At 44.6% G+C, this 21,702-nt stretch overlaps 2 protein-coding genes across 6 annotated transcripts in view; both read right to left on the bottom strand.

The window, feature by feature from the left end:
- Nucleotides 1-9,045, bottom strand: part of pla2r1 (phospholipase A2 receptor 1) — a 23,991-nt gene extending 14,946 nt beyond the window's left edge. The window contains exons 1-12 of one of the 3 annotated variants that reach the window (XM_037979926.1): nucleotides 8,546-9,045; nucleotides 6,164-6,544; nucleotides 4,964-5,137; nucleotides 4,727-4,891; nucleotides 4,536-4,649; nucleotides 4,313-4,462; nucleotides 3,198-3,392; nucleotides 2,957-3,120; nucleotides 2,270-2,377; nucleotides 727-839; nucleotides 474-643; nucleotides 171-379 (exon numbers count right to left, since the gene is read on the bottom strand). In XM_037979926.1, the coding sequence (XP_037835854.1) occupies nucleotides 171-379; nucleotides 474-643; nucleotides 727-839; nucleotides 2,270-2,377; nucleotides 2,957-3,120; nucleotides 3,198-3,392; nucleotides 4,313-4,462; nucleotides 4,536-4,649; nucleotides 4,727-4,891; nucleotides 4,964-5,137; nucleotides 6,164-6,544; nucleotides 8,546-8,660 (2,058 nt within the window). In that variant the 5' untranslated portion in view covers nucleotides 8,661-9,045. Of the gene's footprint in view, nucleotides 1-170; nucleotides 380-473; nucleotides 644-726; nucleotides 840-2,269; nucleotides 2,378-2,956; nucleotides 3,121-3,197; nucleotides 3,393-4,312; nucleotides 4,463-4,535; nucleotides 4,650-4,726; nucleotides 4,892-4,963; nucleotides 5,138-6,163; nucleotides 6,545-8,545 lie in introns of those variants that run through there. The other 2 variants (XM_037979925.1, XM_037979927.1) reach the window with 2 other exon arrangements.
- Nucleotides 9,046-10,211: 1,166 nt separating this feature from the next.
- The window catches only part of itgb6 (integrin, beta 6), an 18,752-nt gene continuing 7,261 nt past the window's right edge, over nucleotides 10,212-21,702 (bottom strand). For all 3 annotated transcript variants that reach the window (XM_037979928.1, XM_017403748.3, XM_037979929.1), the window contains 8 exons: nucleotides 20,469-20,558; nucleotides 18,969-19,103; nucleotides 17,936-18,353; nucleotides 17,642-17,864; nucleotides 16,158-16,240; nucleotides 12,264-12,380; nucleotides 12,012-12,178; nucleotides 10,212-10,696 (listed from right to left, as the gene is read on the bottom strand). In XM_037979928.1, the coding sequence (XP_037835856.1) occupies nucleotides 10,598-10,696; nucleotides 12,012-12,178; nucleotides 12,264-12,380; nucleotides 16,158-16,240; nucleotides 17,642-17,864; nucleotides 17,936-18,353; nucleotides 18,969-19,103; nucleotides 20,469-20,558 (1,332 nt within the window). In that variant the 3' untranslated portion in view covers nucleotides 10,212-10,597. The remainder of the gene's footprint in view (nucleotides 10,697-12,011; nucleotides 12,179-12,263; nucleotides 12,381-16,157; nucleotides 16,241-17,641; nucleotides 17,865-17,935; nucleotides 18,354-18,968; nucleotides 19,104-20,468; nucleotides 20,559-21,702) is intronic.

Here is a 21,702-nt window from a genome sequence, read left to right as displayed (position 1 = left end):
CCTTTGATATAGTTCTAAATAATCCTTTGATACAGCTCAGAATAAACCTTTAACAGAACTGGTAAATTAATTATAAAAAGCTGCAGGTTTTATTATTAAAGGTGTGAAAATGATGCAGACGGCCTCAGATTTCTGTGAGTTCCTAAAAGGAAAACGAGATTAAACGTCACCTTGAAGCAGTGCAGCAGTCCGGGGTTTGATTCCCAGCCCGGAGGACAGGGGGCGTAAGCGTCCACGTGGCGCTCCAGCAGCTCGGCGCCGTGGAAGCTGCTGACGCTCTGCTTACACACCGACAGGGCGCGATGGGACCTGCAGTCCTTCACCTCCCAGCGACCCAGAGCGGGTCCGCCCGACATGGCCACACAGCCCCCGGTGCTGACTGCAAACACAGCAGGTCCGCTTTAACACGAAGCCAGGACCAGAACCGGCCCTGCACCGGCACTTTAACAGCAGCAGCAGCGTTTTGCACCGACCGGGCTGATGCTTGTTCCAGTTGGTGAAGCTGAGCGGCAGCGACGAGTTGTTGTGAGGATTCCAGCCGTACTCCCCCTTCCTCGCCCGGTCCGTGAGCCCGATCCAGTAAAACACGCCGCTGTCGGCGCCACTCGCCCTCAGCAGACTGTCCACGAAGGCCTGCTCGAACCTGCGGGGGGGGGGGAACCGCACGGAGGGTTTACGGCGCGCCCGGCAGAGCTGCGAGCCGAAGGAAGGAGGGGGCGGGGTCACCTGTTCTCCACCGTTAGCAGAGGAGCTCGGCAGTAAAATCCCATCATGGCGTCGTCGAAGTTCTGCTCGCGCTCTGTCACCGAGTAGCACGAGAGTCCGTGTCGCTTCCAGCCCTGAGGAACCGAAAACGGGTCAAACAGAACATATTGCCCGCCGCCGTCAGGGCCCGGAGACGCTCAGCGCCCGCCACGAGCTGTGGCGGCCATCTTTAACTGGATTGACTCCGATCCTGTGATCACCGCCTGAGAGTTTCACCAAAATCCATCCAGCGGTTTGTGAGATATTTCGCTAACAGGCAGAAAAACGAACACATGATCGCAGAAATGTTTACTTGTTTTTACTTTGCTCTCAGATCTAAAATAAATACTTTGAGTTAAAGTTAGAAAACTAATTTTACGTCAAATAAAAAGTTTTTTTGAGAGTTAACGTCACAAATTTATCTTACTGTGAGCAGCCAGAAGGTGTCTGTTAGCAAAATATCTCACGAACCACGGGATGGATTTTAATAAAACTCGCCATATTTACACCTTCCACCCAACTCAAGATGGCCGCCCCAGCTGATCGACCTCAGCGGACACAATGGCGGCCTGAACTCAGCCGGGTCTGAAACTCGGGGTGGTAGTAGCTGAGGCAGATATGAGCGTTCCTGCTCAGATTAAATCTCTGACGTGGATTTGGCGGGCGACATGCATTCCTGCCGCCTCCTCCTGAAGGGTTCAACCCGCCGCCGCCAGCTGACACCACGCCCCCCCGGGGTGACTCAGGACTCCAACATTCCTGGGAGCGCAGTCAGAGAGGAGAGCGAAGCCAGACGAGACGTCAGCCGGCCGGGAGAATCGGCTCTTTGTGCTTCTGAGGAAGCTGAACTACGGCGAGCCGAGGCGCTTTGATGACGGCGAGCGGCGGAGCGGCGCGGGGCAACGACCTTAACGACCCTAACGACCTGAACGACCTCAGGAGTAAAAAAAGGTGTTTGAAGGGACGAGACGTCAACAAAAACACTGAGCTTCCTGTAAAAACGAGTCCAAACGGGCTCCTAATCTGTCTTTAAATCCGAGCTTCCTGACAGGACAACTTCTCTCTGCCGGGAAATCCCTTCGTATAACGATCGGCCTCATCATGAAGCTCCATGGAGCTCCCGATGACGTCCCTCCAGACCAATAAAAACTGACGTTTCCAGAAGATGTTCATTGATTAAAGTGTCTTTAATGACAGAACTCGTTAATTTGAGTCCGAAACATTTCGTCCTTTTTATCGGTTTTTAAATCCTTTGGTTTTTGCGACGCAGCCGTCAAATCTAAAATAATGTTTTCAGTTGACAGAAAGCCTGAAAACACAGAAACGAGAGCAGCTCAAACTGTTTCAACAAGCCGAAGGAAGCCGGGAGGAGAAGAAGCCGAAACACGGAGGAAGAAAATCTAAATAAACTCGTTTAAAAACAAACATTAACCTGAAACTAAAACTGCAGCAGTTTATGATTATATGTTAGCTAAACCGCTAATCTGAGCTCAGACTGGGTGTGTGTGTGTGTGTGTGTGTGTACCGCGGGACAGCCTTCGTCCCACGTTGGACGCTGGACGGGACTCGGACTTAGTCTCCGGCACACAGCCGGGTGTCGCTCGTCACACGAGGCTAAGAGCCAAAGTCCTTCCTGTAAAAACAAACCTTTAGCTGCTGGTTTCCTGCTTTCTGTTTGTTTTTAAGCATTCGGCTCATTAAAAACGTTTCGGCTGTTAATTTTGTAACTTTTAAACTTTCTGAAGTATTTAACTTTATTTTCAAACGGAGAAATCTTCGGATTACAGAAAAAACTTGTTGCTCTCTGAAATTTACTCGCCGGACGTTTTAGCTTTTAGCTACTGTGTTGCTGGTTTTAGCTGCTGTGTTGCTGGTTTTAGCTGCTGTGTTGCTGGTTTTAGCTTTTAGCCGCTGTGTTGCTGGTTTTATAACTATAACTAGCTACTGTTAGCTTTCAGACTTTGTTTACCAAATGTTAGCTGTTGTTCTGCTCGTTTGAACATCAGTTTTAGCTTCTTCAGCACATTTCGGCTGCGTTTCTTCAGCTGTTTTTAACAACAAACAAATAAAAAATTTTTTTATTTGATTGGTTCTTTTCTTTCAGGAATCAAAATAAATCTTTAAAAACGTTAATTTAGCTGATTAACAGTGAGGAGAAGATAATCTGCAGAACCAGCAGCCGAAGGACCAGCAGCCGAAGGAAGCGGGTCACCTTCGGGTCCAGCTTGGTGCAGAGGGTCGGTTCCGTCCGGTTGGGAACCGGGTGGTTCTGGTGCCACCGGGTCAGGGTCACAGGGGATCCGTCGGACCACTCCACAGCCGGAGACGCTGCCGGTTTCCACAGGCCGATCCAGAACTCCAACCCGTCCCCCGAATCTGAGAACCACGAGGAACAAATGTGGAACAAGAACCCGAAACCCGAGCGGAGCAGAACCGTTCCTGACGCCGCTTACAGTTGGCCAGGAGGCGGAGCAACGCCTCCACCTCCGACAGGAAGTGGAGGCTGGTGAGGTTGGCGCTCTGAGAGCCGCAGGCCCGGGACGAGTCCTCCCAGGTTCCTGCTCCGGGTTCCGGCAGGACGCGGTAGCAGAACCCACCGTGAGGCCACCAGCCGTCGGCGCAGTCCGTCCGGACCCACCGCCAGTTCTCTGCAAGAGGGTCAAAGGTCAAAGGTCAACACCCCCCAGGAGCAGCACAGCTGGGTCAGAACCGACCCGACTTCAGGAGGAGCTAAAGGAACAATACAGCCGAAATCAATCAGCAAAACCTACAATTAGACAAGAACAGCTGAACCGCAGCTAAAAGCTAAAATAAGAAAAGCTAAAAGGCAGAAGTAGCTGAACTGTAGCTAAAAGCTAAAAGTAGATAAACCTGCAATTAAACCTAAAGTTAGAAGCTTAAAACTTAAAACTGTAGCTGAAAATAAAAATTAACAAAACCACAGCTAAAAGCTAAAATTAGCTAAACTATAATTAAAAGTAGAACGGTAGCAAGAAGCTAAAAGTGACAAAGCCTTAAAATGAGCTAAACAGAAGCTAAAGCTGGAATTAAAGAAACCATAGCTAAAACCCAAACGTAATTAGCTATCAGCTAACGCTAAAATGAGCTAAATATTAAAAGTAGCTAAACCCACGATTAAACTTACAATTAGCAAACCACAGTTAAAAGCTAAGATTAGCTAAACTAAAATTAATAGTACATCGGTAGCAAAAAGCCAAATTTAGCAGAACAGTAGCTAAAAGCTAAAAGTGACAAAACCACTAAAATTAGCTAAACAGAAGCTAAAGTAAAATTAAAGTAACTATAGCTAAAAGCTAAAATTATCAAAACTATAATTGAAAGTAGCCGACTGAGAGCTAAAACCTAAAAGTGACAAACTTGTAGCTAAAGGTAGCAGAACAGCAGCTAAAAGCTAAAAGCAGCATCAGACGGCAAAACCGGAGGCAGCAGCTGAAGCAGACTTCAAAGAGAGCTGAACGAGCCGAAGCTAACAGCTCAAAGTTAGATAAAAACTAAAACCAAGCGGTCGGCGGCAGCGGCGTTCACCGGCGGCCCGCCTCCTCCTCACCTAGCGGCTCGGCTCCGGCGCTGGCGTTCGGCGCCTTCTTGCAGATGTAGGGCAGCGCCGCCTCGCAGGACAGACTCTGCCACTGGCTGCCGTACGCTGAGTTGTAGACGCCGCACTGCCGGTCGTCCTCCAACGGGCTGGAAGCTAACGCTGCAGACACCTCGGCTGTTCGTTACGTCATCAGACCAGCAGAAAAACGCCTCGGGAAGCGAATGACCCGTACCTGCGGTGAAGTTGACTAGCAATAACGGCGCTCCGTCGGACCACTGCCATCCCCACCCGTCCTTCAGGTGGTTCAGCCCGATCCACACCATCGCGCCAACCTTCGCCAGCCGGTCTGTTCGTTTTTCGAAAGCGAAGGAGTTACCAAACAGATCCGACGTCGCGCCGGAGTTCCTTCGGGGCTCCGCCTACCTCTGATGTACCTGTGCTCCGCCAGGCTGGTGACGCTCAGCAGGTTCCCGCCCTGCGCCCGGCAGGTGGACAGCGCCTGGGTCCAGGTGAGGATGGTGTACAGGTTGAACTGGTAGCACGCCTGCAGCTCCGGGTTCGACTCCCAGAAGTGATCGCAACCCGAGGCTACGGGAAAGGTGCGGGTTAAAAAAGGCGGGACAAAGGCGGCGTGTCGGCGGCAGCTTCAGCGGGGGTTACCTTCCACCGGACAGAAGCCCCATCTTTCAGCGCGGTCGTAGCGGTCGGTGGTGGAACACCAGTGGAGCTGGTCCTCGCGGCCCTCCGTCGTGCACTCCCAGAACCATTTGTTGTTGTAGCTGAAGGGGAAGACGCACGGATATCCTTGGGCGTTTCCCAACAAAGTGTGGATTTCTGTCGGTCAAAAAAAAACACCTCGTGACGTGAAGCTGTCGGTAACAAAGATGGCGGCGAGGTTTCAAACCTCAACGCCGACTCAGACTTTCTTCTTCTTTTAGCCGTTCGTTCATCAAAACGTTCAGCTCACGTTTTCACAAAAACACACAGATCTAAAAACACAGTTCAGCAAACTGGCTCTAGATTTGTTTCCTTATGCTACTTTTAGCTTTTAGCTAGCTACTATTAGCCATCCTTTTGCTGTCTTTAGCTCATAGCTATGGTTGTTCGACTCATAGCTTTTAGCCATCCTCCTGAAGTTGCTACTTTTACATTTTAGCTAGCCTTTCATTCTTATTTTGTCTGCCATTTTGCACCTTTTAGCTTTTAGCTAAAGCCTGTTGCTACTTTTGGTAGCCTTGCTACTTTTAGCTCCTAGCTTACCTTTTGTTACTTTTAGTTTTTAGCCGGCCTTTTACTTTTAGCTAACCTATTGATACATTTAGGTTTATGCTAGCCTTTTTCTACTTTTAGCTTTTAGTCTAGGCTTTTGATACCTTTGGCTAGCATATAGAGGTGTTTACTTTTTAGCTAACCTTCTAAAACTAGTTTTTAGCTAGCCTTTTGCTACTTTCAGTAACTACAGCTTTAGCTTCTATACTTAGCCTTTCGTTATTTTTGGCACACCTATAGAGACTTTCTAGCTAACCATCTAATACTTTTAGCTTTTAGCTAGCCTTTTAGTTTTTTAACTAGCCTTTTAGTTTTTTAGCTAGCCTTTTGGTTCTTTTAACTAACCTTTTGCCCCTTTTAGCAAGCTTTTCGGTTCTTTTAGCTAGCCTTTTGGTTCTTTTAGCTAGCCTTTTGGTTTTTTAACTAGCCTTTTGGTTTTTTAGCTAGCCTTTTGGTTTTTTTAGCTAGCCTTTTGGTTCCTCTAGCTAGCCTTTTGCTCCTTTTAGCAACATTTTGGTTCTTTTAGCTAATGTTCTGCTTCTTTTACCTGTAGTTTCGGCTCCTAAGGTTGCAGCTGTTTTGCTGTCGTACCTTCATACGGGTGGGAACAGGGACCTTCTCTCGGCGTGTCGTGTCGTTTCCACTCGTGGTAAATGTTCTTCTTCACCACCACCGAGCGCCCGGCCACCGTCACCTTCCACTCTGACGCGCCGTACATCGTGTTCCCATGGCAACGCCACCACAGCAGGGGGGACGCCACGTCGCACTCGAACATGCTCAGAGGCCGGGTCGGGTCCGAAACGTTGAGGCCGAGGCAGGCGCCGGCGCCCAGGTTGAAGAGGCGATGCCTGGAGACCCACTTCCACAGCATGCGGCGCGTGGGCCGCTCGCAGTCCTCCAGAACCGGGCCGGAGCGGTCCGCCGAGACGCAGCGCTTCAGAGGAAGACTCTCCAGGATGAAGAGACCCTTCCCTGCAGAGAACCGGAGGAAGATGAGACGTCAGGGGAAAATAAAAATAAAACAACCTAAAATCTGTGGACATTAAACTGAAACCAGGTGTGGCTGTAGCTGAGAGTCATCAGCAAACCGGCAGAGCCTCGGCTGCTTTTCAAACGGGTCAAAGTTCTGGCCGGTCCGGCCCGTGGTGTTTGTGCAGAGCTCGGTTTGGCGTCGCCTCGCTGAAATAAGGAGGGCGCTTCCTGTGAGCCGGCAGCTGGCACCAGATGTTGGCCAAACGCCGAGCAGATGTGCGCGTCACCAACAACAGCAGCTTCGGCGTCTTTCGGGTTCAAAAATAAATCCTGCTGGTTCCGTTTGAGACGTTCCAGCAGCATCAAAAACAACAAATGAACATTTTCTACAGACTTCAGATTAAAAGTAAGAATTTAAAAAACAACTAAAGACCAACAGAAGGTCTGAAGCACGTTTAGCATTTATCCCACAACTCTGGAAAAACCACCAAAACGTGCAGCTTGACCAGCGTTTAGCTAGCTATCCGCTAATTTTACTTTTTAGTTAGAGGTTTGCTCCCTTTGGCTAACCTTTTGCTACTTTTAGCTAGTGTTTGATCCCTTTAGCTAGCTTTTCTCTGCATTTAGTTTTAGCTAGCCTTTACTAACAATTATCTTTTAGCTAGCCTTTACTGACAATTAGCTTTTAGCTAACTGTTCACTGCACCTAATTTGTAGCTAACTTTTAACTCTTTTTAGTTAGCCTTTTGCTATGTTTAGCTAGCATTTGCCACTTTGAGCTTTTAACTAGTTTTTTACTACTTCTAGCATTTAGCTATTCTGTTACATTTAGCGTTTAGTAATTTTTTTTCTGCTACATTCAGCTTTTAGCTAGCTTTTTCTAACAATTAGCTTCTAGCTAGCTTTTCACAGCAATTAGTTTTTAGCTAGCTTTTTGCTCCTTTCAGCTAGGCTTTTGCTTCTTTTAGCTAGCATTTTGCAACATTGAGCTTTTAGGTAGTATTTTGATACTTTCAACATTTAGCTATCCTGCTACTACATTTAGTGTTTAGCTATTTTTTGCTAGCCATTTCTAATAATTAGCTTTTAGTTAACATTTCACTGCACTTAGTTTGTAGCTAACAATTAGCTCCTTTTAGTTAGCCTTTTGCTTTGTTTAGCTAGCATTTTGCAAGTTTGAGCTTTTAGACAGTTTTTTTGCTAGTTTTAGCATTTAGCTATCCTGTTACTATGTTTAGGGTTTAGCTTTTTTTTGCTACATTCAGCTTTTAGATAGGTTTATCTAACAATTAGCTTTTAGCTAGCTTTTCACTACACTTTGTAGCTAACGTTTTACTCCTTTTAGCTAGCATTTTGCGACTTTGAGCTTTTAGCTAGGATTTTTAATACATCTAGCATTTAGCATTTAGCTATTCTTTTACTACATTTAGCTTTCAGGCTGTGTTTGTGTCTGAAATCTTCGGTCACTTTTAAAAAGCGTTTTCGAATATAATTTTAGCAGATTTAATAAACCGAAGTTTATTTCTTTCCCTGCAGGAAAAACAACTCTTCAGCTTAGATAAAAATCACTTTCGCTGTTTGGTTTATCAGCTTTAAACAAATCTGTTCTTAAAAATAAGGAACAAAGTGAGTTCCTTACAAACGGAACCCGGAACGACTCGTTTAAAGTTATTTTATTTTTCCACCTAATCGTCTACAGGTGTCTGATTCGGCCATGTTTGTTTACAGCCGGTCGACAGTTTAGTTCCTTTGTTTACGCTGAGCGCAGACCCACATTTCTGAATTTTACATCTCAATATCCGGAGAACCACCGGAGTGAAGTCTTTGAAAGCGTCTGCAGCGTCTGATGTGGGTCAGGTTCTGCTTCAGAATAACAGATGTTCTAATTTAAAATAAATTCCTTTGTGGTGGGAAAGCTTTAATCTCCCTTCAGCACAAAGCGCCGCAGTTTTCCAACTTTCTGCCATTTTCCAGGCAGAACCCGTCCCCTGCAGAACTTACTGTAGAACTCTCCGAGCTGGGTTCTCTCCAGAACCTCATCGTCCTCCTCGCAGACGCAGCTTCGGGCCAAAAACACGGTTAAAGGAAGCAGAACCGCCGCAGAGACGGAGAACATTTCCACACAGACGAGCAGAACCGACGCCGTCCGAACATGGATGCCGCCCGAACCGGAGCCTCTTTTCGGGGCTTTTCTGTTTTTTCCTCTCCTTCGTCACAGAAAACTTCGGTCCAGTTCAGTTTTTCTGCACGGAACCAGCGACGTCACGTCTGCTGCTGCCCGGGTCCGACAGCTGCATTCCTGCCGCTCCGGTCCGGTTCCGCTGGGACACGACCAGAACCCTTTATTTAGACGGAACCACGGGACTCCAGCCACCAAAGACAGACTCTCAGACGGGTCCCTTCCGTCCCCCCGAGGTGTCCTAAAAACAGAACACGTGGAGAACTTTTCTGCTGGGAACTTCACTGGTTCCCAAAGTCTGGGTTGGGGTCCCGCTGGTGGTCGATATACGCCAAGTGGGGGTTGTATGGAATTACATTCATATCAAAATAGTAAATTAACCACAATAATCAAAACATTTGACTTGTAAATAAGTCATTTAATTGTATGAATCAGTTCAGTGGTTCCCACACTCTGGGTCGGGGTCCCGCTAGAGGTCGCCACATGAAAAGTGGGGGAGCGGTATAGAATTACAGTTCTACCAAAAATAAATATTCTAATAGTAAATTAACCACGATAAGCTAAACATTTGATATTTCAAGCAATTTTAAAAATGTAATTGTATAAATTCAGTGCAGTGGTTCCCAAAGTCTGGGTCAGGGCCCTACTGGTGGTCACGAAACACCAGGTGGCGGGTCTGTATGGAATTACATTTGTGCCCAAAAAAAATGAAACGTATAACAGGCGTGCAGCGGCTCTTCGCACAGTTTTTGTTTTTTCCTGCTGTATTTAAATTCTCCGTAAATGTTGTCACCTTCGGCAAGGAGGTTCTGTTTTTGGTACTGTTTGTTTGTCTGTCTGTGCGCAAGATTACTCAAAAAGTTACGTATGTACGGGTTTTCAGGAAATTTTAAGGAAATGTAAACATGATCAAACAAGGAACAAGATTTTTTTAGATTTTAGCGGTGATCCGGTTAAAGGAAATCCTAACGTGTCCCGTCATACTGCACAGCTGGACCCCTCATGGGCCGAAGATGAGGCTGAGGATGATCCCTATTGATTTCAAGGTCACAGGTGGTCCTGTTGTTGCCTCCGTAAAGGAGTTTGTGTTTGTTTGTCTGTTAGCACGATACCATAAAAACTAATGAGCAGATTTAGATGAATCTTTCTGGAAATGTTGAGGTTGTCACAATAAAAGCACCTGATCGCTGTGGCCTTGGCGGAGGTTCGTGCTCTCTGAGCGCTTCCAGGTGTTTGTTGTTTTTGAGCGTGCCAACAAAATGTCACAGAGAAATGTGAAGACAGTAATTATCCCAGCTTGTTTTAACAGGAAATGATTGTTAATGCAGTTCGTGTTGTTCTTTAATTTGAATTTTCGCAACGTTTTCAGACCTTATTGGTGCAAAGATGGCAGATTTGGATTACATTTTAGCTGCTGTGTTGCTAATTTTAGCTTTCAGCTACCATTTTGGCTCATTGTAGCAAACAAACCAACACACAGAGACATGATTCCCCACCTCCATGACAGAAATAACTTCACAGAAGGCAAAAAGTTTACTGTTTTTGTTCACCGTTCATCACTACAAGAACAAACACAACAAACATTTTCCCCATTAAAGGCTCAGCCTCGCTTTCCAAGAAAACAACCAATAATATTATTAAAAGAACACATAAAACACCTCTATATTTACACATAAACAAAGGTTTTTTTCAGTAGTTAAAAATCTATTTTTGTGTAGATCTTTTTTTTCTTGTTGGCTGCAAACCACAGAACACAAAGATTACAGTACGAGATCAGCAGTGAATCCATCTTTTCATACCAACACATTTCTCTTTCACACACTCACACACACAAGTGCCACTCAGAGGACGTTCGCCTCGCCTCCGGTTTGTCGTCAGTAGTGATTCCCCGTAATGGTCCTTTCTCTGTACGTGTTCATATAAGTTATGTTTTTAAACGTGGACGTCGAACTTCTGAACAGAGGGTTGGTCCCCTGTGGAGAAACAAAAGAGAAAAACACAAATAAATCATTCAAAGTGTTTTCAGAAGCTCGGTAAAAACAGAACCTGTTTGGGTTCTGGTCCCGTCTGTTGAGGAAAAACTCATAAAGTCAAGGATTCAAGGAGACTTTATTGTCATTCGCATCACATGTGGTACATGAGGTGGAACGAAATTGTGAACCACGGTCCCAGCTTACATCCAATATAAATTTAAAAATATAAAACAGGAAGAAAAAAAAAATAAACATAAAAAAAGATAAGGTAAAAAGATAAAGTGTCCAAGTGCAAATAAAGTGTCTTAGTGTGGAGTGTTAGTGTCTTTGAAAGTGTCAATGCAGTGTGTGTGAAGAGGTGGAGTTTGAGAGTCTTACAGCTTCTGGAATGAAGCTGTTTCTCAGTCTGGTTGTTCTGCACTTGATGCTCCGCAGCCTCCTGCCAGAGGGGAGCAGGACAAAAAGTGAGTGTGCAGGGTGAGTTGGGTCCTTCATGATGCAGGTGGCCCTTTTCCTACATCTGGAGGTGTAGATGTCTGTGGTGGTGGGGAGGCTGACTCCAACAGTCCTCCAGCAGTCGATATTTTACATCAGAATTACTGATGAAGTGGTTTTGATTTCTTCTGAGAAGCTGACTGTTCAAACTGATTCATTATATTTGGTGTTTTCTGTAGAACTTCATCAGCCTCTCTGATGGTTGTGGAGGAGCTGTGGCCCACTCTTCTTTCCAGCGTTGCTTCAGCTCAGCTCTCTGAGGTTCTGGTTCTGGACCGTTCTGTTTGTTGGACAGATGGCCTCACATCTGACTCCAGAATCAGCCCAAACCATCAGCCCTCCACCACCGTGCTGACAGCTGCAGTGCATTCTGGGTAAACATCTGTCCTCTCCTCTGGTTCCTTCAAGTCGAGCTGCCATGTTGTTTTTAGAGAGAAGAGGCTTTAACCTTTGACCTTTGACCTGCTGACTGAGGCCTATAGAGTCTGAGATGGAGCTCATTGCACGGTCTGACCTTCAGGGTGAATCCGTCTTAAATGTTTCCTGTTGTGAATAATCTTCCTCTCTGTAGAACGATGAACTCCAGATAGTTTGGAAATTACCTTTGACCCTTCCCAGGTTCAGGCTGCTTCTCTGAGATTGGAATCATTTTAGAACCCGATAAAGTCCAGATCAGATTTATGTCCTAAACTCTTAGAACTCAGAGAGGAAGAACCTTCTTTTTACCATGACTGTATTTTTGGTTTTGGGAAGTTTGAAAACTACAGAAAAACAAAAGTTGCATTTTCTTATTTGTTTATGTTTTGCACTGAAGTCTTACCGTCTGCCATTTTGCTTTTGCCCGCTCTGCCTCAAACCGGGCCACCTCTTTCCGGTCGTGGACCGACACCAGGACTTTCCACACCGCCAGCAGAATCAGGCCGATACAGACAACCGAAAGCGAGACCCCCAGAATGATCATGGGGATATTTGGGGTCTCTGGGCATCCTGACAAAGGACAAAGGATGAGATGAAACCAGTGCAGGGATCCTGAAATATTTGGTTTTAACCGTATTTTTGTGGTAAACCTTACCGTACATCTGCAGATTGTAAGCAGTCGTTCCTGTCTCGTTTTCAACCACATTAAAAGACACCCAGCACTCATTTTCCATCATCAACGTGCACGCCACGGAAGAGCTTTTGTCGCCATCTGGGAAAGAACGTGAACGTACACATAAATAAAGCAGCGTATCCTTTCCGTTTTTGCCATCCCCCCCTTGTTTTGTGGTTGCACCGAGAACGTAAAGAGATATTCTCTCCTCTGTAGAGCTGTCAGTGACTTCCATATCAAGATTACAATCTGGTGTTTGCTCATGTGTGGATCGCACAAAGCCTGAAAACCCCCACATGATGAGATGATACACCTCTCAGCTTGCAAAGAACCACGGTTCTACGGAGGAAGACCGGGTCCTTCGGCTATTCCCATGCGCTACAATAGCTCGGCCTGTACAACACGGTAAATAATCTGTTGCTCATTGTCCCGTCGGACCCAAAAGGAAGGTGGTTGTTTTGTGTTGAACGGGGGGAGCAGACTTCAGAGACACATGAGTCGATGGAAGCCGACATTCCTTCAAATCACTGATCCAAGATGAGACTTCTCATGCCGGTACGATCGTTCATAGCAACGGTACCGAATCACAGAAAACAAGAGCATCCTGGGTTTGTCCGGGAAGAATCTTCCTCTGATAATAAACAAATATTTTAGCATTTATTAAAAACTAGTAAACTAGTAGTTTTCAATAAAATTCAGCTACTTAAAAACACATTTCCGGACTGGCAGCGCCTCAAATGGCCGAGTTTCAAAGCCTTTACGGTTAGAAAAACTCACAAAGTAGTTCCTCTAAGAACTTCTGTAAATATTACAAAACATGTTCAGGTAAAATAAATAAATAAATAAATAAATAAATAAATAAATAAACAATAACAAAAGAAAACATGCTGCTGAAATTTACCAACTGATCCAGAACTAAAAACAGAAATATTTGGGTCTGCAGAACGTCTACGGTAATTACCGGAAATGCAAGAAAACAGGAACGGGTAAAAATTTTTTAAAATAAAATAACACGCTATTGATAGTTACCAATCCATCTGGTTATAAAAAAAAACCTCATTTTAGTTTAAGAACCATTTCTAATAAAAGCAGGGAGAAGCTGACCCTTTTAAAATGATTTACCGTAAATACAAAAATAAATAAATAAATTAGGACTCTTACGATAAATTACATAAGTAACAGTTAATGTAAGAAAACTCACTCCTTTATAAAAAACAATAAGTTATTAAAATCTACCAACTGATTTAGATCCAGATAAGAGTTATATTTCCAGATCTGGATCAGGGTTAACCCTTTAGGAATCCCTAACTTCGGGATCCTTTCCCGTGTTCTCCGGTACTGATGTTCTCCGGTACCGATGTTCTGCCGCGGTTAATAATGAAAGTCATGAACAACGCTTGGCTCCCCTAAAAATGTCTTTAAATACAAATTTTAAAAATACTGAATTACAGCGTAGGTACCGGGAAACATAATGGATCCGGGGAACATTAGGGGTACCGGGGAACCTCGGAGATCCAGAAGCATTAGGTGGTACCGGAGAAGATTCGGCTGACCTCTTAAAATTTCTGGTTTGAGGATCGTAACCGTAAAGTCTGGAAAAGCTGCGCCTCTTAAAACTACCGTACGGTAAATTAAAATTTACCAACCGCTGTAGGCCCTGATAAAAAATAGTGACGGGGATCTGGAGCATAGTTAACCACTGAAGGACCTTTAATATAAGACAAATTCAACATTTTAGGATCCTAAAATAATAATAATAATGTCAGAAAACACACACTGGTTTTTAAAAAATAGGGTTTCTGTTGAAGTTTTCCGGCTGATTTGGGTCCAGATAAGAACGAACATGGATCCAGATCTGGATCCCCGACATAAATTACCAGAAAATACTTCACTTTGGTTTTTAAAACTCTTACAGTCAAGGCTGGAAAACCTTTAAAATTACAGTAAATAAAAAAACATTTAATTTAAATGTAGTGACCAGTCTGGGTCCGGATCTGGACGGTGGTCCATCATTTTCAGGACCTCTTCAGTAAACTGTATTTGTATTATTTTGTGTTTCCTCGGGGTACTTTTCACAGTACATTACATTTTTTTTAATCTACTGATACGAAAGGAAACAAATGAGATGTGAAACCCAACTTGTACCAACTTGAAGCCGGCTCCTGTTTGCTCGGGGAGAAAACGTGCGGTTATAGTTGTTGCCGTGCCGGCAGTTGGAAGCCGGGCGTGTTTGGCAAAAATGTTTGATTGACAGTTTTTCTTTTAAGAAAGTCTGAAGTTCAGGTTTCGGAGCCAAATAACCGTTAAACTTCAACAAGTCTGTTCTGTGCCAGCTCCCCTGAGCTAAACCTCAGTTTAAAACACGTTTTATTTACCGTAAGGGCCGAACCCGGAGCTAAAATAAATAAATTCATTTATTTATTTAGAGTCTTTTCATTTAACTGAGCTGAAATTAGTTTCTCCTTTAGATAATTCCAGATAAACCAACTTTTGATGAAGTTTTTAAATGACTAAAACAGATTTATTTGCAGCTTCTTCTGTATGATTTGAGGATTAACTCCTTCAGCAAAACTTTATTTTTTATTTCAGCCACGCAGGTTTTAAAACATTCGGCTCATTCAGGACATTTCAGCTGTGACTTTTAGTTATTTATAACTTTTATACTTTTTGAATTATTGTATTACAGCGTTCTTTTTCATTAAAATAAGTTGAGATTTCTTCAAATCCTTGAAAACCCTTCATTTTTAAATTTCAGCTTCTGTTCTGGTCATTTTAGCTTTTGTTTTGCTACATTTAGCTTTTAGCTACTGTTCTACAGTATTTACCTTATGTTTGGCTTATATTTACTTTTAGCCATTGCTAATTTGAGCTTTTGGTCTGACAGTTTTAACTAACAATTGAATAATAAAATGATTGTTTTATTGTGGTTCCTTCTTGTTTTAATAATAAAAGTTGTTTTGCTTATTTAACATTTTCAGGGTAGATTGAGATGTTATTTATAATCTTTATGACATGAAATCTTTCACAGATGTTTTATCTTTGATGAAACTGCAGAGAAATAAAACAAACTGTAGTTAAAATTTGCACGATAAACTGTTTAATGGTAATAAAGTTATTTAACCTGAACCTTAATCCTGCACACAAATAACTAAAAAAATAAATGTTTATGTTTAACCTGTCTGTATTTATGGTAATTTATGTTAAGGGTCCTTATTTGATGAACATTGTTCCAGATTCTTCCTGTCTGTACGCAGACCAGTTGGTAAATAAAAGACGTGTTTTTCTGTATTTACTGTAATTTACCCGTAAGGATCCTCAAACAGACCTGGCTGTAAATTAATTCCCATCTGGACCAAGACTGGTTGGTAAATGTTTATTTTATTTTACCTGCTCATGTTTGAGCGGGGTATTTTTTTCCAATCAGTCTCAAATGCTGGTATACGATCCGTCTCGTTTGAATCCATATTAGTTGTTCATTTTCTATAAAATGTATAAATATAACGGGTCGGTCCCTTTAATATCTGTTTTTATCACCAAGCAAAATGTGTCCTGAACTGCTGTACGGCTTTAGTTGAGCGTCTGCTACAACCAGCTGAGCTTAACAAACACAACTCGGTCAGTTTTACAGATGATGAGCCAAAACTTTGGTGTGGTAGTAGCTGAGACTCGCCCCTAACACGTACTCTGAGCACAGACACGACAGCTATAACATCATTCCTCAAGATGGTTAACCCTCAGAAATGTGCACCTCTGTTCCCCTTGTTTTAGCCTCGGCAGCCATAATGGGAAATATAAAAGTCACGAGGAGCTTTAATTACATCTTCTAGGATAAATAACAGCCTGAAGCGGCGGTCGGTGCTTCTCGGGGTCGTTTACCTGCTGTGAGGTTGATGGAGATTTTAACAGCGCTGCACTTCTGATCGCACAGCTCGTCTTGAAGGTGGCACTCCACGCAGGGCCTGGCGTTCAAACACACAACAAACAAAAGGTTAGCTTCAGGGATCCTTCACGTTTAACGAAGCTCCCATCGGGGACATCAGCGTTTCCCCCGACGCCTCGCTCAGCCGCCACCAGAGGGATCGAATGGCACCAACCCTGACAGCTGCTGTGCAAAGGAGAAAGGAAATCTCTCAGCGCTGTGTTTGGGACATTAGTGGGTTTTGATGTTACTGGGAAGGTGTAGACACGTGTGAACGAGGAGCGCGGAACCCGATACCCCTGAACTCGACAGAAGCGAAGGATCGAGTGGCACCAGAAGAAAACATCTTATACTGGATCTTTCAGGTGGGGAAGGATCATTTATAGCAGGAAAGCTGACAAAATCCTCTACATTACAGACGTATGTATCTGAAAGAGAAATGGATCATGTGGCGCAAGAAGAAAAACATCTGTAGGGTTCTCAAATGGGGGACTGCGGCCTAGATCTGGACCCAAATGAGGTCCTTTCTGGACCCAGATTGGTTGGTAATTTAGTTATTAAGCATTTGCAGATATTAATTTAAAAATGAACTACTTTTCTTACAGTAAGGGTTCTCAAGTGGTGGTCCAGATCTGAACCCAAATGCAGACTTAAATGGACCTACATTGCTTGGTAAATTTCAGAGATTTTTTTTTTTTTTTTTTTCACATTTAATTCATTTTAAATGGTTCAGCTTTTCTAGCCGTTACGGTAGTGGTGCTCAAATGGTGGCACACAGTCCAGATCCGGACCCAAATGGAGTCCTTTCTGGACCCAGATTGGTTGGTAAACTTCAGTAGAATGTTCTTTTTGTTGTTGTTGTTGTTGTTTGGAGTTGTGCTCATTTTATTGCATTTATAAAAACTCTAAAAGGAACTGCTCTTTAAAAACCCGTCTTAACACGGGGAGATGTTATGTCCCCGCCCGTCCGTACATGGACAGTTTCTTGCCTGATCTCTAAATCTTTAACATAAAGATGTCAAACTGCACAGGGATGATCCCTATTCATTTCAGGGCCACAGGGTCAAAGGTCACCTTTCAGTGAAAACCATGTCCGTGCTCTTTCTCTGTAACTGTGTACAGCAGGGATGTCAAACTTTATAGCTGGATGCGGCATGGGTCAGGGATGATCCCTATTGATTTCAAAGTCAGGGGTCATAGGTGAACCCTTTGAGAAAACCTCGTCTGTGTTTTAACTCAGTTCACATCCATTCAGGACTGTCGTGAGGGAATTTATGCTTCAGATTTTGTTTTTCTTTTGGTTTTCTTGACTAACCTTCACGGTTATTTCTGTAAAAGTTTGAGAAGTGTCTAGTTTGTACATAAACCTAGTATATTGGACCTTAACTTTATTTTACAGCCTTAATTATCCAATGAAGAGTTAGTATGATGGTGTACTCACTTTGCAGAGCTGCAGGACTCTCCACATGTGGGACACCGTTCACACTTGTCCCCGAACGCTCCAGCAGCAGAGCACACACACCGGCCACACTTGCATTTTCCCCTGCCGCTGCAGAGGCCGCTGTCCTCCGACACACACGCCTCAGTGCTGCTGCTGCAGTTGCAGTACTCCCCTGTCCACCCGCTTTCACAGCGACACTCCCCGCAGTCGCATGCGCCGTGACCTACAAGCAAAGAATCCTTCCAAGAAGCCGTCCGGACAAATCAGTGGCAGCATTCAGATGCGATAACTCACCTCCACAGAGCTCCCCGCGGAAACGAACACAGGAGTAATTGTCACACTCACAGTAAGGACCGTAGATGAGGCCAAAGCTGGATGTGTGACACACACACTTCCCGCAGTGACACTTCCCCTGACCGCTGCATATCTCAGAGTCATTGGTGGCCAGACAGTCACTCAACAATGGACTCTCCTCATTCCATTCACACTGCGCTCCAAGAAAGCCCGGGTGACATGAGCAGACGCCGCAGTGGAAAACACCGTGACCCTCGGCGCACTGGCTGCCGCCGGTCGTGGGAGGCTGCTGGCAGTCACAGGAGCAGAGAGACTCCAGCTCCACCTCCAAGCTGTCCTGAAGGCCCACCGGCTTCAGGGAGAAGCGACGAACTCCTGACAGACACGCCGACAGCTCCACGGACACGTTGAACACCACCTGCCAAACAAAGGACGTCAGTGGTCTTCAGTTCAAATGCAGGGATGTTCGCCTGAAACACGTCCAACATGTACATTTACTTCTGGGATCCAGGAGCCCAACATCTGACACAGACTTTGCTAATCTGGATGATGTCCAAACCAGCATGGCATTGTTTCTTTGTCTCTCACTCATTACTCAACCAAAGAAGCACCAGGGTTCAAACCCTGAACCCCTGGTCCTCCTAGACTACAGTCATGAGCTTTAACCACAGAATCAACCTCCCAGATCTATCAAATCTCTACTGAGAAGTACATCTCCAGACTACAGTCCTCCAGGTTGTCCCTGATCCATGCAGGTGAGCCGTGGAACTCCGGTTCCATGGACTCCATGTCTCTGAGTATCGACTTATTGTCCAGCGTGTGTTTATAAACAGACAACGAGAAGCCTGCCGATGGACTTCCAAAGGAAAAGTTCCACTGAGATGAAGCAGAAACGCCAGGTTGATCTGCAGACAGTAGTCCTGACCCTTCCTCACCTCTGGAGATAATGTAGAGCCGGCTCAAGGCTCAATCAAATAAAAAACATTTATTTCTGCATTCAGATTCAAACATACTTCAAGCAGAAGTGACCGACCGTCTCTCCTGGTTTGATGTTGGAGCAGCATTTCAGATCAGGGAAGACCGTCCCGTTTGGACAAATGGTGGTGAAGGACATCTGCAGCTCCTCCGTGTCTCCGAGAGCCTCGAGTTCGATCTCTGAACGCAGCTCCTGGAAAACAGTTCATGAGCTTTAAACTCCAGCTGCCCGCATGAACAAAAACCATCAACAGACAACCAGACTGGGGGACTCCAGGTTGCCATGAAGTGGAATTTCCTGGCCTGTCAGCGTACTCTTTACTTTCACCCTGCTGTGACCTGTAATGTGCCAGCTGCTTAACCCCCCTCCCACCCCCCCACGCCTGTTCTAATTTTGTCTTTCTGGTGAGTCATTCTCCCCCAGGTGCCTTTAACCGAACAAAGCACCTGGAGAAGGAATGACGGCTGACCTCGGGTGAAGAATGAACTCTGACAGATTGTCTGCAGGTTTGCAACTGTCCTCTGTCTTAACCGGGACACCTTCACGGGATACGCCCAACCCAACATGGATTAAGTCTCTAAAACCGTTTGAAAGGACTCCACTGTTCGGGTGTTGAAACTAAGATGGCTCAAATATCGACCCACTAAGATGGATCCAGACCTAAACAAAGTCCTATCTGGATCCAGATTCGTTGCTAAACCTCACTTTTTCTTTACCTGGACAAGTTTTCTCAAGTTTACCTGAATTAGTTTGAAGCAAACTGTGTTTCCTGGTCTTTAAAGTAGCGAGCTCCAAATGGTGGACCGTGGTCCAGATCCTGACCTGTATTTATTGTTTCTGGGACCTGAAGAAACTAAGATGTTTGTTTTCTGACATTTACGGCACCTTTGGTTCAGATCCAGTCTTATCTGGACTTAGAGGTTCGTTGGTTATCTGCTAATAAATGTTTTGTTTTTTGTTTTCTCACATTTATGGTAATTTATTCTGAAAGGAACCCTTCTTAGTCTTTATGTTTATTTCCCTGAACTCTACTTTTCTCTCAGCTGGTATCGGTTTATTTTGGACTTTTGAATTTGATGAATTTTACCTGAAGATCATAGCACTAAAGGGAAAAACAAAGTTTAAAATTCCTGTTAACTATATGCTCAGATTATCTGTTTACCACCCTAAAATATTCCCGTCTTTGTTTTCGGCTCAACATCTCCAGCCAGATGATGACAGTGGCTCCTGTCTCGTGACCAGAAACGACGTAACCTACGAAGTAATTAGAGGACTGCACGCCAGCACCAGTTACCGCTGCCAGCAGGGATTTACCAAACGACAGCGTTAGAGGGATAAAGACAAAGAGAAGGAGGCGAGAAGAAAGTCGGAATCAGAGGGGCGAGGACATCAAACAGGCGGGACAAGCCGAAACTCGCAGCCGAACGTGTCGGCGCAGGTAAAAAATGTCACAGAAGAAAAGCAGAATGAAAGAAAACAATCAGAAGGAACGACGAACGCTGACACCGGCAGGTGTTTTCTGACGGCACATCCAGTTCACCACCACTGATTATTTACTTTGTACGCCGTTACGATCAGCTCCAGGACGTTCCTCGAGTCTGACGCCAGCGCTCCAACTGTGGCGCCGGGTATGAGACTCGCGTAGTTCTGGGAGGAAAAACAAAACAGATCAAGTGTTAATGTAGGTTAGTCCTGGTTCTGTTCCTGAAGGCAGAGGGCAACAGGAAGCAACCGGGGCTAGTTCTGACAGGAAGGATGGGAATGTGGCTCAGGAGATGAATCTGTCAATCACTACGGCAAGCTGTTTGGGTATTTATTCAATTTACCAGATTTAAACTAGCTGCACATTAGGTTGAACAACACTCTTACTAGTGACACTTTTTGACACACTAGTAGCCCAAAGGTCCGACTAGTAGGCTGACTAAAACACTGCAGAACAAACAGCTGCGGAGGTACAAGTTAACTAGTAAGCATCAAAACTTCTGACATGTTAACTGGACTAGTGACTTGTCCACTAGACCTGAAAAATTAACTAGTCAACTCTAAAATGGTTACTAGTCAACTAATTAACACGTTTTTGTCCTTACTACTGCTGCATCTATTTCAACTTGTGCGTCTCAAATTTTGACTAGTTAACTAGTACTGGCAAGTTTAGTCACACTAGTGGACTAGTGTGGCTAAATTTGGTCTCACTAGTTAACTGGTAACACCCAAAGTACTCACTAGTTGTCTAGCTTTGGCCTTACTAATTAACTAGCATGCTTAAAAAATCATCAGCTAGTCTGCTTAAAATGTGTACTAGTTAACTAGTGAGGACAAATTTAGCTGCACTAGTCAATTAGTGTGCAGGTTTACTAGTCGACTAGTAAGCATTGACTAGTTGGAAGGTAAGGAGTTTTGGATGCTTACTCGTTAACTTAAAGGACTCGTTCTCGACTAGTTCGGTCCACTGGTTGGACTGTTGGGTTAAACTGCTGAGTAGTATGACTTTAGCTCCTACTAGTTGGGGAAAGGTGTGACTAGTGAGAGTGTTTGTTTAACTAGTTCACCCGAACGTTAACTTAATGCTGCTCGATCCGAAGGAGGAGGAATAAATACACAAACTGCTTGCCGTAAACTCCAGGAAGCACCTCGTTGGATCTGAAGACTCGGGAACTCGTGGGAACTCGGCGGGAACTCGTGGGAACTCGGTGGGAACTCGTTGGAACTCGGTGGGAACTCGACGGGAACTCGTGGGAACTTGGTGGGAACTCGGTGGGAACTCGGCGGGAACTCGTGGGAACTCGGCGGG

Source organism: Kryptolebias marmoratus, linkage group LG15 (assembly GCF_001649575.2).
Source record: "Kryptolebias marmoratus isolate JLee-2015 linkage group LG15, ASM164957v2, whole genome shotgun sequence".
NCBI lineage: Eukaryota > Metazoa > Chordata > Actinopteri > Cyprinodontiformes > Rivulidae > Kryptolebias > Kryptolebias marmoratus.
The sequence above is the reverse complement of the archived record's forward strand: the minus strand, read 5'-3'. Positions and strand labels throughout refer to the sequence as shown.